At 41.9% G+C, this 16,219-nt stretch overlaps 1 protein-coding gene across 1 annotated transcript in view; it reads left to right on the top strand.

Moving 5' to 3' along the window:
• The first annotated feature begins 750 nt into the window (after positions 1-750).
• The window catches only part of SETDB2 (SET domain bifurcated histone lysine methyltransferase 2), a 48,684-nt gene continuing 33,215 nt past the window's right edge, over positions 751-16,219 (top strand). The window contains exons 1-13 of the mRNA XM_054271855.1: positions 751-990; positions 1,944-2,003; positions 4,294-4,416; positions 5,839-5,904; positions 6,472-6,574; positions 7,586-8,155; positions 9,624-9,743; positions 10,728-10,897; positions 11,637-11,859; positions 12,745-12,829; positions 13,791-13,884; positions 14,556-14,884; positions 15,585-15,673. Coding sequence (XP_054127830.1) covers positions 975-990; positions 1,944-2,003; positions 4,294-4,416; positions 5,839-5,904; positions 6,472-6,574; positions 7,586-8,155; positions 9,624-9,743; positions 10,728-10,897; positions 11,637-11,859; positions 12,745-12,829; positions 13,791-13,884; positions 14,556-14,884; positions 15,585-15,673 — 2,048 coding nt within the window. The 5' untranslated portion in view covers positions 751-974. The remainder of the gene's footprint in view (positions 991-1,943; positions 2,004-4,293; positions 4,417-5,838; positions 5,905-6,471; positions 6,575-7,585; positions 8,156-9,623; positions 9,744-10,727; positions 10,898-11,636; positions 11,860-12,744; positions 12,830-13,790; positions 13,885-14,555; positions 14,885-15,584; positions 15,674-16,219) is intronic.

Genomic DNA, 16,219 nt, shown 5'->3' with positions numbered 1-16,219 from the left:
AAAAAAGCACCCTCCCTGCTTTTTAAGAACAGATTATATTTTTGCCCCTGTGAAAAACATCTCTACATAACCACAACACCAACACTAGCAAAGGCAACGCAGCTGCAAATTTTAAAGGGAGATAATAAAACTTTATTTTCGCATTTCCAACAGAAACGGGCAGCCACAATTTAGCGCTCCATACGGCAGCAGCGCAGCCAGCAAGGAAGAAGAGCAGAGGCCACAGCGATGTTACGCAACTCCACGTACCGAAGGCTTTAATTTACGAAACATTAACGAGCAGAGGGCAGCCGGACACCCGCCCGACGCCCCGCTCCCCTCCCGGCCCCAAGATGGCGCCGGCGCCCCCACAGCTCCGCGCACAGCCCGCCCCCTGGCCCGCCCCCTCCAACATGGCGGACGCACCTCCAGTCCCTCGGCCGTGCCCCCGCCCCGCCTGCGCCGCCTCTCCGCCGCCGTGCTGCCCCGCCCCCTCCCGCCCTCCCTGCTTCTCCATTGGTCGTTGCCACCGCCCCTCCTGCCGTCACAACCAATGGGAAGAGAGGGAAGGGCTGTGCACGCGCGAGGCCCCGCCTCATGTGGGGCCGCCCACATCCAGACTCTCGCGCTCCCCGGCGGGGTTGCGCCCCCTGGCGGTCGGCAGCGCGGGTGCAGCGTTGGACGAGGAGGAGAAGGAGGAGGAGAAGGAGGAGAAGAAGGAGAAGAAGAAGAAGGGAAGCAGCAGCAGCTGTAGAAGCAGAAGCTGGCGGGGGCCTGGCCGAGGCCCCGAGGGGTGCGGGAGTGACCTGGGGCCCGAGCCCTGGCCGCAGGCACGCCCCATGCCGGCCTCCCAGCCCCACCGGCACGCCGGCCCCTGCCCGCCGGCCCTCGGCGCGGGCCCTGCGGCCGTGGCGGAGCGCAGCGAGACCCCGACCTGAGCCCGGCTCGGCGCCGCCACAGCGCCGGGGGCAGCTCTCCGAGCAGAGCCCCGGAGGATGGAAGAGAAAAGCAGTAAGCCTTTTAAAAGTTATATATAGAAATATGTATGTATGCATGTTTTGGGCAGCCATTAGTCTTGTAAGAAACATTTTTAGGAGTCAACTGCCTTGACCTATTTTCCCGTTCAACTCAATGAACGAACCAGAATGAATGGCAAGGTTTGGGGTTGATTTCGTTTTTCAGCTACAGCGTAGAAAAGAGGAAGGAGCGAACGTAAATAAGACATGTTTTACACTGTGTGTGTCATTATGGGCTGCCCACGGAGGTGGTGGGGTCACTGTCCCTGCAGGTGTTTAAGGGAAGGCTGGATGTGGCACTCGGTGCCATGGTCCAGTTGGCATCCTGCAGCTCGGTCATGGGTTGGGCTGGATGATCTCAGAGGTCTTTTCCAACCTAATTGATTCCTTGACTCATGGAGATAAAAATTTGGAATTTCAGTGTGGTTGAAGAGTGCTGTCTTACTTAGTATTCTTGCAGTGAAGGGTGTCTTGCATTTGGCAAGAAACAGATTCAGTAATTTATTCACCTAGAAACAACTTTCCCTTTTTTTCCCTAAATAAATTGATTTAGTTATAATACTGCTGTACTGAGCACATCAATTTAGGGAAAAAAAACCCCTATGAGTTAATGGGCAAGGGAGTTGTGGAGGCTCATTTGAATGTGCTAGAAAGTTTGGGTCATCTTGTGACAACTTCGTGCTTGAAGGACAGTAAGAAATGACCTAAGTAAAAAAATTTCCTCACATTGCTTGTTTGAGTGTTCCTCAGCTAGAGCTTGACAAGGCATGGGATGACTGTTTAAAAGGGGAGTGACTATTTCAACACAACATATTCTCACACAGTGCTCCTCCACTGATGCCCACTGTAGTATTTACTAGTATAAATTTTGAAAAGCTGAGTAGGTACAATTATTTTTAATTTCTCACCTGATCTCTTACTCACTTGTCCATTCTGCACCTCTTGCAGTGCTGTGTGACCTCTTTGAAGAGGAGAACCTTACCAGTCCCAGGGAGGAGAGCACTGAAGGTAATATAATTTGGATTTATGGAGGGAAAGAGGAAAGTAATGTATATTTGGCACTGCTTCTGATATGAAAATTACTACTGGAAGACAATAGTTTTGCCTTTTATGGTGTAAGAGGTTTGTAAGCAGCACTACAGGAAACAGGCACCCAGGTTGTTTATCTGGTAGCTGGAGTAAGTAGCCCTGATGTTGGCTGCTTGTTGCTTGCTCTAGCATCATTGCCCTGCACAGTGCCGGGAAAAAAGAGATATGTGGTCACAAGGATTATATAAAGGGAAAAGAAAATCCCTGGAGCCAGATGGCAGTGCACACCCTGATCCCTCAGCTGGAGAGATGGTTCTCAGTGCTGGCAAGGTAGATGTATCTGGTGTCTGTCCATTCCCTGTCCTTCTGGCTGTGGTTGGTGATAGCAGCATTAGCACTGGAGAGATTAGTGGTGTGGACATCTGTCTTTTTTGAAATGAAAATGATACTACAAACAAAAATGCAATCTTTGCTTCTCTGTGCAAAACAAAGCTTTTGCTGCTGGAGTTTTGGAGCACTCCAGCATGTAAACTGGGGAAGCATTTCCAAGGTGAGTGTTTTATTTCCCTATAGCCTACAAATTATTATAGCTGAGGACCCAGAAACAATAAACTGTTGTCACCCATCCTCTGAATGAATCCATCCACAGTGCTATCCAGATTTAGTCAATGTATGGAAATAGCTGAAAACATGTAGTGAATAAGGACAGTAGTTTTAATCTGCAGTGGAGAAACTTTTTACTAGAAGTTCAAAATGCATTTTTTCAATTGAATGTGTTTTAAAATTTTTATTCTAAACACAAATATTAAATATACTTTTTGTTAAATTAAATTTGTGATACTGTCATGAACAGCAAAAGGGTGGGAATGGCACAGGGCAGGTGGTGTCCCTTGGACCAGTAGTGTAGGTTTCCAAAAATTGCTGTAACTTTTTTTGTAATTGGACTTCAGGCTTTCAACATGTTTAAAAAAATTCTGTTAATATAAGAGATCATTAAATTTTGTTGAGAGTTAGTGGCAAATCAAGCAATATCACAAGAGAAAAGTACTTTTATTATTGCCTGTTGATATTAAATGTTATGCCTTTAGCTGCTGGTGACATGAGCAGCAGGGGTTGTGACAAAAGTTTGTTACTTCTTTCACTGCTGTCATGGTGCTTTTGAGAGCAACCACACTGCCATAGCATCACTGGGCTTCAGGCACCCTGGGTGACAGAAGTCATTCTCTGCTAAGTCAAAAAATGAAGGAATATTATTTTTGAGCCTGAAAGGAATGCAGTATTTCTTGACTGCTGGGAAGGTGTTATCCCAGCACCAACAGAGATTTACTTTCTGAAAGTGGAATGTAAAACCTAGTGTGGTGACAGTGGTGACTCCACCTCTAGAAATTGAGTAGAAAAACAGATTAGCTTATGCTGTTGTGCTTGGTCATTGAAGAAGAGCAAAATTAACTGAGAAAGAGCTGGTTCTTTCTTCTGCCATCATCTTTTGACACACTGAAACATATTTCCTTTGCAAGTCCTTGACAAAGATGCACAGCTAAAATTTTTACAAGACCCTTCATGATTGGGCTTAGCACCTCAAAGGTGCATACCTTTGAAAGGGAATAGGTTCTAAACCAGTAGCTTAAAAACATTTCTTTAAACAAAATGTTTATAAATATTTCTCATAGAGGAAGGAGGCATGATATATGGGGTGTGTTAGTTATTTCAACTGATACCCCTTGTTGAACAACATTCATCAAACTGCTTTTATCAGAAAATATTTTGAAAGTTTTTTCCCTGACAAAATATACCAAAACTAACGATGGGACAGGATAGCCAGCCTGTGCAGCTAAGAGAGGTCACAGCTATAAAAAGAAATCCCAGTGTCTTTTGTCAAGTAAAATATTCGCTTCATTCAGTTGAAAATATTCTCCTGTGTCACTTTTGTGAATTTCAGTGATTCATTTTTAGTGGGACTCATTTGCTGGCCTTTGAAGAAAGGCTTCCACAGCTCCTTTTGTGACCTGGTTTAAAAGTTGCTTGAAGGAGCATTGTGCACCATTGGAAGCCACTCCAGTTCATCACTTGACTTCTTGAACACTTGACTTGTTTCACTTTCTTTATTAGGTTTAGGAATAGACTTCTGGAGGTTTAATGAATCCTGCTGTACTGATTGTTTTTTCAGAAGTGACTCCAAATCAAATGACTGGGAGCCTTTGAATAGTCCACTAGGAGTTTGCATGTTTTTAGACTTCTCAGGAGCTGTAAATGGTAATGTGCATTTCAGGTGATGTGAAGACATTTTGGACACTATTGGGAGGTAGAAGAGTGGATGTCATATTTGAGCAGCTGCAAAATGTGCTGTCCTTGCTGAAGGAAAAGATCAAGAATGGAACTGCAACAAACCAAGGTTTGAAATCCTTGTGGTGGTTAAACTGGACTGCAGAGTAGCTGTGGCCTGCATTGTGTAGTCCATGTGATATCTGTCATAATCCATATATCCCTGAATTTTAATAACTTAGCTGTTGGTGGTTGTAAGAACTTTAAAAATGTCTTTTCTTTTTTAAAAAATAAAAGTAATTTCAGGTACAATTGGCTATTTTCTTGTTTTGCTTGTATACTTTTTTAACAATGAATGGCTCTTAAACATGTGGAACTGAAATATTCATTTTTGAGAAGTAATGAAATATCTGCAGTGCTTTGTGTTTCATTTATCATCAGAAGTTTTAGCCTTTCAGGCTGTTGTCAGTGAATTGAGTGGTTTTGGGGTAGGATAATAATCACCTCAGTATTATTTTTTGTCAGAGACTCCAGTATAACATGAAACAATAGTAGAAAAATGTGACACTAATGTATTTCAGATTGTTCCTGATTTTCAAGGAAATAAGCTTCCTCTGTCTACATCAAAATACAGTAAAATCATAAATCTGATAAGATTGGAGCAGTACACAGATTTCTTTTTACTGGTTTATTTAATTGAGTAAAATTGCTTCTTTTTGTTAAGTCACCTATCTAAATGTAATCTATGGCTCTTAATGGGTTTTTTTTGTGCAAGAAAATGTACAGTGGTGTAAGATGCTTTAAAACTAATATAGGCACACACTCTGCATTATATATATAGCACTTCCTCTAAACTGGAAGTGCAATTTTTTGTGTTCTTGAGCTCCCACATCTTGACTGTTACAGCAAAATATCAAAGCAGTGCAGAGATAAAAGTTGAACTTGAATCTCCAGATGATGCAATGAATCTGTGGTGAAGTTCAGCTTGAATTTTTCAGTGCTTTGTTCTGTAAAGGTTTCAAGCTAAAAGATTATGGTGGATTTTGCTGAGAGTTGTCTGCCAGCTTGTAATATTTATTGCATGGGATAAGAGGTTGAGACAGAATAGATCTCTTGCATTCTTCTATCTGAAAGCCATTTCCACCAATTTAGAAGTAGCATTAATTTGGTTTGCCAAGTTCCAGCACTTCCTAGCCTGAAGATGATCAGTCTGATGACCAAGGCAGAGGTTTGCACTAAATTGTCTTGATATATATTGCTGCCACCAGTTTGTGTGTTTGGAGACATTCCAGCAGCTTTCCAAAAGCTGATGGATATTGAGTGCCAATTCACAACAGTTCACAGTGCTGTGAGCTGTAACAATTTTGTAATTCCTAGATGTGTCTGTTCAGGTCTGTGGTGCAGCACGTTTCTAGTAGTATCAGTCTTGAGATGCTCTAGGTGAGCAAGTGAGGAGAAACAAGTGTCTGTGGAGGGTTTAACACTTGTTTTGCCTATTGTCATCACTTAAATCCAACTTAGTATCTGTTTTGGTTTGGTTTTTTTTGCATAGAGTGCTGGCAGGCTTGGGCACTGGTGAATGAAGCTAATCTTGGTGATCTCTTAACCTTGCCAAATGGTATGTGCATTTCCTTTGTGTTTGTCTGGTGTGTGGATTTAATTTGTCTTGTTTTACTCACTAGAAGCTCAGTTCCCTTTTTGAAATCAATAAAATAGATCTGAGAAGGCCATTAGCATTACAATTAAGAAAGCCTAATTATTAATTTCCTCAAGTACTGAACTGTGAACTCTCACCTGGGTTTGTATTTTTGTGGTTTGTGTGTATAATACTTGTACCACAGGAAGAGAATTTGAACTAGTAAGCCCTTATGAACTGAGTTGTCTGTGAACAGTTATCCTGTGCATGGCTCCACTGGCTGTAATAGCTTGGCATCCTTTTATCTCTGACAATGATGGGAGATCTGTAAATGTGTTTAATGTGTGTGTTCTTTCTGGTCACTTTGAAAACCACGTGGAAGGTTTTTCAGTGGGACACTTGCTAACAAGCTTTTTGTTAGCTGTAGTTCATAGCAATGCCTCATTTGTAATGTGTTTTGTTAATTATCTCTTTAGTAACTAAAGTAAATTCAATGATAAATTGAAATCTAGCTTGATGAAGATTTTGCTCGCATTCAATTTTTTTCAGTAAGTGATGAATTGAATGGAGATGATGCACAGGAAACCAAACCCAAACTGCAGCCTCTTCTTCCAGATGACAGTGCTGTAGACACTGTAGAAGCTTCTGACAGGTCAGTGCCTTCTTTCAGTTCCTTATTTGACATATTCTCTACTCCAGTTGAGAGAGCTCTAAAATTTGTATTTCTAAAGTCAGTGTTTTAAACCGAATTTGAATCCTTTGAGTTTTAAAAGTGAAAATGTTTTTAACTTGACCTATGTGGAAAACCTGAGGTTTTGGATAGACTTGTTTAATTTCCCACATGAGAACATTGCAGAATAGGGCATGGTTGTGAATAAAGGTTCATGAGTGTTATCAGGGTTAGGACTTGAGCATCAGTTCTCAAGCTTTCCTTAGTGTGCAGATTGTCAGGTGTGTAACTTAGTCTCTCTGTGTTTAGTATTTAGCCTCAAGTACTGATTTGAAAGATGGGGGCAAATACATTGTGTGGTATTTTCTGGGGTCCCCGTGGCAGGAAGGAAATTATGAATCCGACTCCATGTTCTTAGAAGATTAATTTATTACTTTATGTTACTATGTTATATTAAAGAATACTAAACAAAAACTATACTATAATAGAGGAAGGATACTTACAGAAGGCTTAGCAAGACACTAATGAAAAACCTGTGATTCTCCAGAGTCCCGACATGGCTGGACCGTGATTGGTCATTAAGTAAAAACAATTCACATGTTGGATAAACAATCTCCAAACCACATTCCAAAGCAGCAGAACACTGGAGAAGCAATCAGATAATTATTGTTTTCATTTTTCTCTGAGGCTTCTCGGCTTCCCAGGAGAAGAAGTCACGGTGAAGGGATTTTTCCAGAAAATATGACAATGACAACATTGTTCCTTTTCTTAAAATTTCCTTGCTGTGTTTTAGTGTGTAAGTTCTGGGAAGAAGCTTTTTTTTTTTGTGCAACTGAATATGTCTTTATATGTTGTTAGGACAGTTACACCATATGAAACCTTGGCTCTTCTAGCAATGGGGCTAAAAATATTGAACTGCTAAAAAACTGAACACAACACTGGTTATCTAAGATGTTGCTCTTCCTTCTTTTTTTTTAACTCTTTTACTTCAAGTAGTGAAAAAGAGGACATGGAAAAAACCTGCTCAGGGAGTAAAGAAGCACCAAGCAAAATTCAAGGTTTACCTTTAAAAGTTCAGTATCAGAACCACAAGTGCTCTAGTGCGTGTCTTGCCAACAGAGCAGTGGGTTCCTACAAGGGTGAAAATCCTCTGAAGATCCCCATCCTGTTTGACTTCCAAAGACGCCATGCGAAAGCAGACTGCCTTTCAAAGCCGCTGGATGTGAATTACAAAGCTCCTTGTGGGCGCAGTCTGAGAAGCTTTCGAGATGTGCGGAACTACTTGTTTGAAACAGAGTGCAGTTTCTTGTTTGTTGATCACTTCTCCTTCAACACCTACGTGCTGTTGGGCAGGAACACCATGAATCCCGAGCCCCTGGTGTTTGAGTTCGACATTAGCGACGGAGCCGAGTCTGTGCCCATCTCCTTCTGTAACAGCCTCGACCACGCAAGATTGCCTTATTTCAAGTATCGGAAGTCCTCGTGGCCACGTGGATATTATCTCAACAATCTCTCCAGCCTGTTTGTTGATTCCTGTGACTGCACAGATGGCTGCATTGATAGGTGGGTAGAAACATCTCATCTCGGGCCAGTGACACACGATGCCTCAATAGCAGAGTGGTGGGGTGTGAAGGCACAGTACCAAACAGGACCAGCACTGCTGGAATATCTTTGCCATGCTTTGTGTTGAGTGACACCATTGTGTCTTTCTCTTCTCCAGAGCTTAGGTGCTCCCACTGGTCCACCCTCTGTTGTAGGGAAGGAAGCGATCAACAGGTGGATTATTGTGTTCCTTTTCCTTTCTTTCAAACTGGCAGTGCTTCTTCTCCAGGTGGAACTGACAAGCAGATATCTTGGCTTTGGAAAAAGAGTAGGGACGGGAGTCTTGTGCCAGCAGGGGCAGGGCAGACAGGGAAGGATCCTGCCTGACAATTTCTGCTGCAGATGTTAAATGACATCCTGTAGATGGGGTGAGACAGCCTTGAGGGATCAGATCATTTGGACCTTAGAGGGTTACTGAGGGCAGACGAAGAAACATCCCCGTTTCCAACATCTACATGTCATCCTTCCCCTTGTCTAAACAGAAACTACAAAACTCAGTGGTTACAGAATACATTTGTGGTCTGAGCAGTTCCAATACTCTTGCTCATTGTCATCTTTTTCTAAATCCCAGTAACTGAGCTACAGACACTGTGGAAAGCTGCCACAGTTATCATATGCAAGTTTGGTGGTATTTTTGTCTACTTTCTTGAAGGATGTTTGTCTGATCCCTCTCTGTAGGCATTATTTGGTGTTGCATCCATTCTGTATTATTGACAGCTAGGGCAGTTGCACATGCTGCTGTGCAACATATTGCTCATGACCCAGCAAAAGCTGGAAATCACAGCCTGGTGTAATGTCTGCCAGATTTTGTAATTTAGTTTCAGCTGAGTGGTGAGAAACAGCAAGCACACAGTGTGCCACTTTTTTGCATAAAGTCCCACAAGAATTGAGTTGCTTTTGATGTGCAGTTTTGGAGTTTAGGATTTGCACAATCGCTGTGACTCTGAAGTTGTCATGACATACAATGGTGAAGACAAGCACGGTTGCTTGAATTTTCCACAGTGTAAAATTCTTCACTTCTTGGTGGCTAAGGAGGGAGGAAGATAACCAAGTAGTGGCAAACAGGCTGGGATGCTGTGCCAGAGGAGGTGATTTTTATTTATTAGATCCATTTGACAGTGTCCTGCCTATAATAAGTTTCTGTTGTACTTCAGCTGTTTAAATGTGCCATTTAAGGAGCTTGGCAGAAGAATGGGGTTGGGGTGGAGAGAACATGGTTATTTTAAAGCACAGGTAACCAGCCAAGAGACTAAGGAAAAAGGTGCCTGAAACAGCCTTGTGGAGTAAATGGAGCAGGGAGGGGGAATACAGGTGTATATACAGAAATGTATGTGTGTGTGTATAGTCAAGTGCATTTCAAATTACCTAGATTTGTGATTGATTTATTCTGTTTCAAATCCATTCTGAGATGTTTTACTCTTATTTTTAGGTCCAAATGTGCATGCCTACAGCTAACAGCAAGAGGCTGCAGTAAAATTTCTCTGTCTCCAAGTAGTAAAAGATCCTGTGGGTACCGTTACAAGAGACTGGAGGGACCTGTTCCTAGTGGGTAAGAAAGACCACAGGAGTAAAATAAGAGCACACAAATAAAACAGCAGTTAATAGTCTAAGTGCCACAGGATTAAAATATCTGGAGGTTTTGGATTACTGAAACCTTCTATTTTTGTCACAATTTTAGTGACAGATCAGGATGCTAAAAAATAATTAATGTGACTTGAATAAGAGGGAAAAAAACCTTTTGTATTGCAGATCCTACAGTTTTCACAGCTTAGGTCAAGGTCCAGGAGAAGTGTGAAGAGTGACCAGAATCCTAAAAATGTAGCAGCCAGCTGCTTTTGCCAGACTTGGTTATGGGTGACTCTTCCAAGAATGTCCAAAAGCCATCCAATGATTCAAATGTTGGCCCTTTCTCTTATTCAGCTCCTGTGGATTAATAGGTGGCCTGGAGAAGAAGCTAGTTACTTCAGGTCTCTAGGAGAGGTATTATGCAAGGTAGCTTTCTGCAATAGCCAAAGGCTTGAATCTACAGGCTTGAGGAGCCCCTTTCAGTCCTCTATGTGATGTTAGTTTTTGGCTGACATGCAGAATTAAAGTTGTCAGAGAACCCAGCAACAGATGCAAAAACCCCCACAATTATGAGTCCTTTTGGAAATGGACAGCTACAGTGAAGTCCAGGCATATGTGTTGTTGCTAAAATCAGTTCCAGTATAGAATTAGGTGCTTCTTAGGGATTTCAGTTTTTGTGTGATTTACTCCTATAAAACAAAAATATGGCATTTGTTTTTCTTATGCCAAAATGTATGTAATCTTAAGTATACTAATGCCAAAATCTGGCAGACAGGCTCTTAAAATTAATGAACCAGCAGTCAATAAAATCACAAGCTTCAGAGCATTGCTGCACAACCAGTTTTAGCCAGAGTCTGTATATTTCAGTCCACTGCCTTGTTGATGCTTAGAAAGGGAATTAATACCAGGAACTTTGTTATGCTAATGCATCCATTTATGTTGTGCTTTGTTTTTCTTCCCTTGCCAGGATTTATGAGTGTAGTGTGCTGTGCAGGTGTGACAAGCTGATGTGTCAGAACAGAGTTGTGCAGCATGGCATTCAAGTCAGGCTGCAAGTGTTCAACACGGAGAAGAAGGGCTGGGGTGTCCGCTGTCTGGATGACATCGACAAGGGGACATTTGTTTGTACTTACTCAGGTAGCAGGAGGGGACCTGTGAAGACATGTAGCATAATTCTTCCTCTCCCACCGTGTGTGCCCTGGAGTTTTTTTGAGATCAGGGAAATACAGGGTTGGAAGAGAAGTGTGTCAATGTAATCTTAACTTGCAGTATGATCAATGTGAATAAGAACTTGGAAAAGCTCTGCTATGAGATGGTGACAGACAAACAAATGGAGCAAAAGCTATCTCAGACTGCTGGGTTTTTCCTTCATAAATCTGTGCATCCTATGCCACGGTTAATTTTCCTTCAGTAAAATTCTTAAAATTGTAGAATTGTTTGGGTTGGAAGGGACCTTAAAAGACACCTAGTTGCATTCCTGCCATGGGCAGGGACTTTTCACTAGACCAGGTGGCTCAGGACCCCACCCAGAGTGACCTTGAACACTTCCAGAGATGGGGCTCTCACAGCTTCTCTGGGCAGCTTGTGCCAGTGCCTCCCACCTTCACAGTGAAGAAGTTCTTACTAATATTTAATCTAGATGTGCTCTCCAGTAGTTTAAAGCCATTGTCCTTTGTCTTATTACTACATGCCCTTCTCTAATTCAGTTTGTACTCCAGCCTCTATTGACATCATAGAATTACAGACAACATTCATATTTTGCTTTCCCAAGTAATGCTCTTCTATTTGTTAATGTAAGTTTGACCTGTGCTAGTGAGTGTGACTCAGCAAACAAGCGTTTAAAAAAAAACCAAGAAAACTTTTCTTTTTCTTTCAGGCAGATTAATGAGCAGAGCTGAAGTTTTGGGAGATAGTGAGCAGGAGCTGAAGGAGAAAAGTGCAGTGAATGATAGAGGCCATGGCTTTTCTTCCAAAAAAAGAAAACTTGACCTTGGTCGTTCAGACTCAGTGATTGAACTAGTGCAGACTGACAAAAATTACATTCTTGAGAATCGGGATTCTTTGTCTCAGACTGTGGATAATGAAAATAAATCAACTCTGTAAGTTTATGAAAGTAAGCTTAAGCATAAAAAAACTAATACTCTGCTAATCTAGGAATTCTGTTGTATCACTTAGAGTATGTCATCATATGAGGGTGGTATTTTTTTCTTTCTGAACTTCTTTTTAAATTCTCAATTATTTGTTCTAGTGGGACAGAGTTTTCTCTCTGTATTAATTTTACTTATGTGTACCACTTGGCATTTTCTAGAAATTCAGTTCATCTCTTGGGTATACTTGATCTGTTCAGGGCATTAATGGGAATGCTAATTAGAAAGAATTAATAAAGTATACTTGAAATAAATTGTTTAAAGATACTTGATGACACTGAAGGGTTTGATAATACATCAGCCACCAGCTGTTCTGCCCTTTGCTCCCAGTCTCTAAACCTTTTGTTATTTGTAACATAACCTTTCCTGCCAGAAACCTTAACCTCTCCTGTTAAGAGTCTGACAGCACCTCACTTTTTCAGTGAATATGTTTTCCTAGTTGAAAGCTGTACTGTCAAAACTGTTGAAAGTAATAGCAGGAAAAGGCAAAACTCTGTAGGTGTCCTATTTTGAGATAATCTGATATAATAATAGTAAAGCAGCAGACAATTTGGTTCTCAGCATGACAGCTGGAAAAGAATTTAAAAGCAGCTGCTGATCTCTCAAAAAAGTTTGAGCAACTGCTTTCTTACAAATGCAATAAAGAACCTAACCTAGGTTCTCAATTCTTAAAAACAAAATACTCACAGAACATGGGGTGAGGCCAGACCACAGGCTCTGCTGTAGTTCCTTCTAGAGAAGAGACTGGAACTAGAGACTGTTAGAGAAATGTGTCTTGTGAGAGTTACTTATGGGTCTGTTTGTCCTTTATCATTTCCTTGTGACCTTTCTGTGCAGGGTCCATCAGAAGAACTCAAGTAATGCAGCAGTGAGAAGGCCTGGAACTAGAACACTTGTGTTTCGCAATCACCAGCCAGAAATGGTAATAAGTGGCTTTAAGAGATTCATTTTTCACTGTGTTGAATATGTATCCTAACTTTGACATTTTCATCTTGTATATTTAGATAGTTCTAATGACCTTTCTTCATGAGGTTGGGTCACACTGTGAGCTAGGCTGTCATGCTGGAAGCTGCGTCCCATCCCCTCTCCATTACCAATCCTTCAGCACGTTCCCCCAGACCAGCACTATCTACTGTCATGGTCTTCCCTTCTCCCCCCTTCACTTACACTCCGCAAGAGCCTAAAGTAATCATTCTCCCCCTGCACCCCTTGTGTACAGAGTTAGGGGGTCAGAGTGATAATATTTGTGTGATGTCTCCCCAAAGAATGGCACAGCAGGGAGAGAAGGGAATTCCAGGATGTCTATGCAGTTTTCTCATACAGTAACAGAGTTGGGAGAACTGACCTGAATGTGACTCCTGACCTTTTATGAGTGTGAAATGTTGCCTGCAAACATGTCCAAAGGAGGAAAACTGGTGTAAACTTATGCTGTAGGTTTTACTGGATTCATTGCCCTTAAGAAATGCATGTGGAAGTTTCATGCAAACATTTTGCAGTGCTGTCTATTCTGGGGGTCCCATAACTAATTGCCTTTTTGTGATGGGAGAGGAGAAATTATGACCCATCTGGTCATTCATTGAAACTGTAAAAAGCATGTTTGGGATTTGGCTAAGGAACTTAAAATTCTGGTGAAATTATTGGGACTTAAGCACTTACTTATATGTCTTAATTGCTGGGGAACTCTTTCCTGGTTTTCTGAAGGAGAATTTGAAATTAAGATAAATGTTGCGTTGCAGTAAATGTATTAACTTCTCAAATTCAGCCACAGCTATGCATTGCAATAGCTTTGAAACTTCAGCCTTGGAGTTCTAAAAGCCACTTGCTATGCTCTTTTGGCCCAGAGTTGCATGCAGCACATCACAGCCTTTTCATTTGATACACAGGTGCACAGTACCAGCTCGGATGAAGATGATAGTTCTCAGATTCATCAGCCAAGCAAAACAAAACTAACCAGTGGAACAAAGAAAGGAAAAGAAAGTAGGTTTCCAGAGCTCTATGTACTGCATGCTTGGTACAGTTATGTCCCATCTGGGGATAGACTTTAATGTAGACAGTGTGGGCAGGCCACTTCTTAGAGTAGAGCAATGCTGTCCATAGATGTTGAGACAAGTTGAACTGTCCAGACAGCAGCTTCTCAAATACTGTGCAGTTGTGGGAAAGTCAGCCTTGCAGATCTTGCTGTGTCACACCCAGTACCTGTTCCAGCCAGCAGAAATGGAACAGGATATAACACTGGGGTTGGGAGACGTCAAGCTGGAGAGGCAGTGTGAAATTGATGCTATTTGCACATCCATTTTGCTTCTGTCTTAATTACAGTTTGTGATTCTCTTGGGAATTAAGGTGGAGAGTGAAAAAAAATGCTATGTGGGAAAAGTCAGTCTGGAATGGGATTTGAGAAGAGTGAGACACTAGGTCACTCAGAGGCACCTTGAGCAAGTGCTTTAGGCATCACAGCAGGAAACAGTCATTTGTTGGGAGGATTGATGAGAGACATGGAAAGATTGTGTTATAGATTTGTAGATAGCAAGTAGACTGTCTAGATTCTGGAGGATGTGGGAAAAGTGGGTGGGTGAGAGTTTGGGGCCAAACAAGGGAAAGGCTTTAGCATTAAACTGCTGTTGAGAAATAACATACATGTCCATTGACAGAATGCACCCAGCAGCAGAAGGAAGAGCATCTGATGGACATGGGACAGACTGACTCTGCTGGTGTAGAGACTGCAGGATGTGAAAGGAAGAGTCTGTCACTGCAAGGTGTTGAGTGTGGCAAGCCCAGTGTGCTGGATGACACCTGTGTTGTGAGGCTGTCCAGCAATGCACCCCTAAAAGCTGACTGCAGAGAAAATAGCAGGCAGCCAAAACAAGATGCACTTTGTGAGGAGTCTGAGGGTGATGGGATGCCTCCCAAGAACAGTAATGAAGAAAATATTTATGTACTGGATGCCACAAAAGAAGGAAATGTGGGTCGTTTTCTAAATGTAAGTACTAAATTGCATGGGTTCTTTTCATTGCCTCTGCAAATACATCATTTACTTATTTAAGCTTAGACTAGAAGGTTTTTGCACATAAACAGTATGGGTGGTGGGTGCATGACAAGAGAGGCACATGTGGTGCTCCCTACCATCACAGGTGGCAGGACAATAGGTTGGGTCACACTGGCTGTTCAATTGCCAAGTACCTTCAACTAAGACAAATACTTCGTAGACTCATCTTGCAGGTATGCTGCAAATAATTTATTTCTTCATTGGCATGAACATGCCTTCCTTACACAAATAATTTATTTCTCTTCATTGGCATGAATATGTCTTACAGCAAAACTCTTGCATATGTTTAAACTGTTCTTCTTTGCAGAGGTAATATGGTGTTAATATTAGTAGTGCATCTTGCAGAAGCCTTCCTTCTGTTCTCAGGAGCATACACATGTTCTTACCTGTACCTGAGTGACCTTTCACATCCTGTACTCGGCCAGCACACAGTCATGCAATCCACTGCTTGCTCCCTAGCACTGCTGCCCTGGCAATGGCATTGGGTGATAAACTTTCCATGTGGGCTCAAGAAGGGAAGGAAGAAACTGCCTTTACTGGTGAAAGATATCTGATACAAAGTGATATCTGACGTCATTTTTCAGCCAACGATGTGGTGTTGGGCTGTTACTAATTCAGATTTTCTGTTTTACAGCACAGCTGCTGCCCAAATCTCTTTGCACAAAGTGTGTTTGTAGAAACTCACAACAGAAGTTTTCCATGGGTTGCATTCTTCACAAACAGGTGAATTTCTGGAAGTTTAATGTTGTTCATTTAAGGCACTAGGAGGAAAAAAAAAAAAACACTGCTCACTTATTGGAGTATAATTATACTGAGGGGTGGGGCAGATGCTTAGATCATAAAAGCATTAAACTGTCTTAGAGGTGACTTCTTATTGTGCACTAAAGGCAGAAGAAATAGTCATTGGTTATCATTAATGAGTTTTGCTTCAGTTTTGCACTGAAATGTAAAGTAGAGAAGGTTAATTTTTATGTGTCCACTTCAGTGATAATCTTCTTCAGTGCAGGAATAGGTTTTACTCAGCATGGTCATTCAGAAGGCCAAGATCCACTCATCCTACTGTTGTGTCTCAAGGAATGGCCACCAGATCTGCCTCACATAGGGCAGGATTGAGCCCCACAGGATATTAAGGTTGAGACACTTTGTGGGCCAAAAAGGCTTCAGTCCTTTTCCTCAGAGCTGTCAAGACAAGCAGGACTTTGTGTAGCCCAGCATGTCCTGGGGATATGACAATAGGATACACAGAGGTGAAAATGTGTTCTGAAAGTA

Source organism: Melozone crissalis, unplaced genomic scaffold, assembly GCF_028551555.1.
Source record: "Melozone crissalis strain CALT ecotype California unplaced genomic scaffold, PUWL_Pcris_2 ptg000013l_1, whole genome shotgun sequence".
Lineage (NCBI taxonomy): Eukaryota > Metazoa > Chordata > Aves > Passeriformes > Passerellidae > Melozone > Melozone crissalis.
The sequence above is the reverse complement of the archived record's forward strand: the minus strand, read 5'-3'. Positions and strand labels throughout refer to the sequence as shown.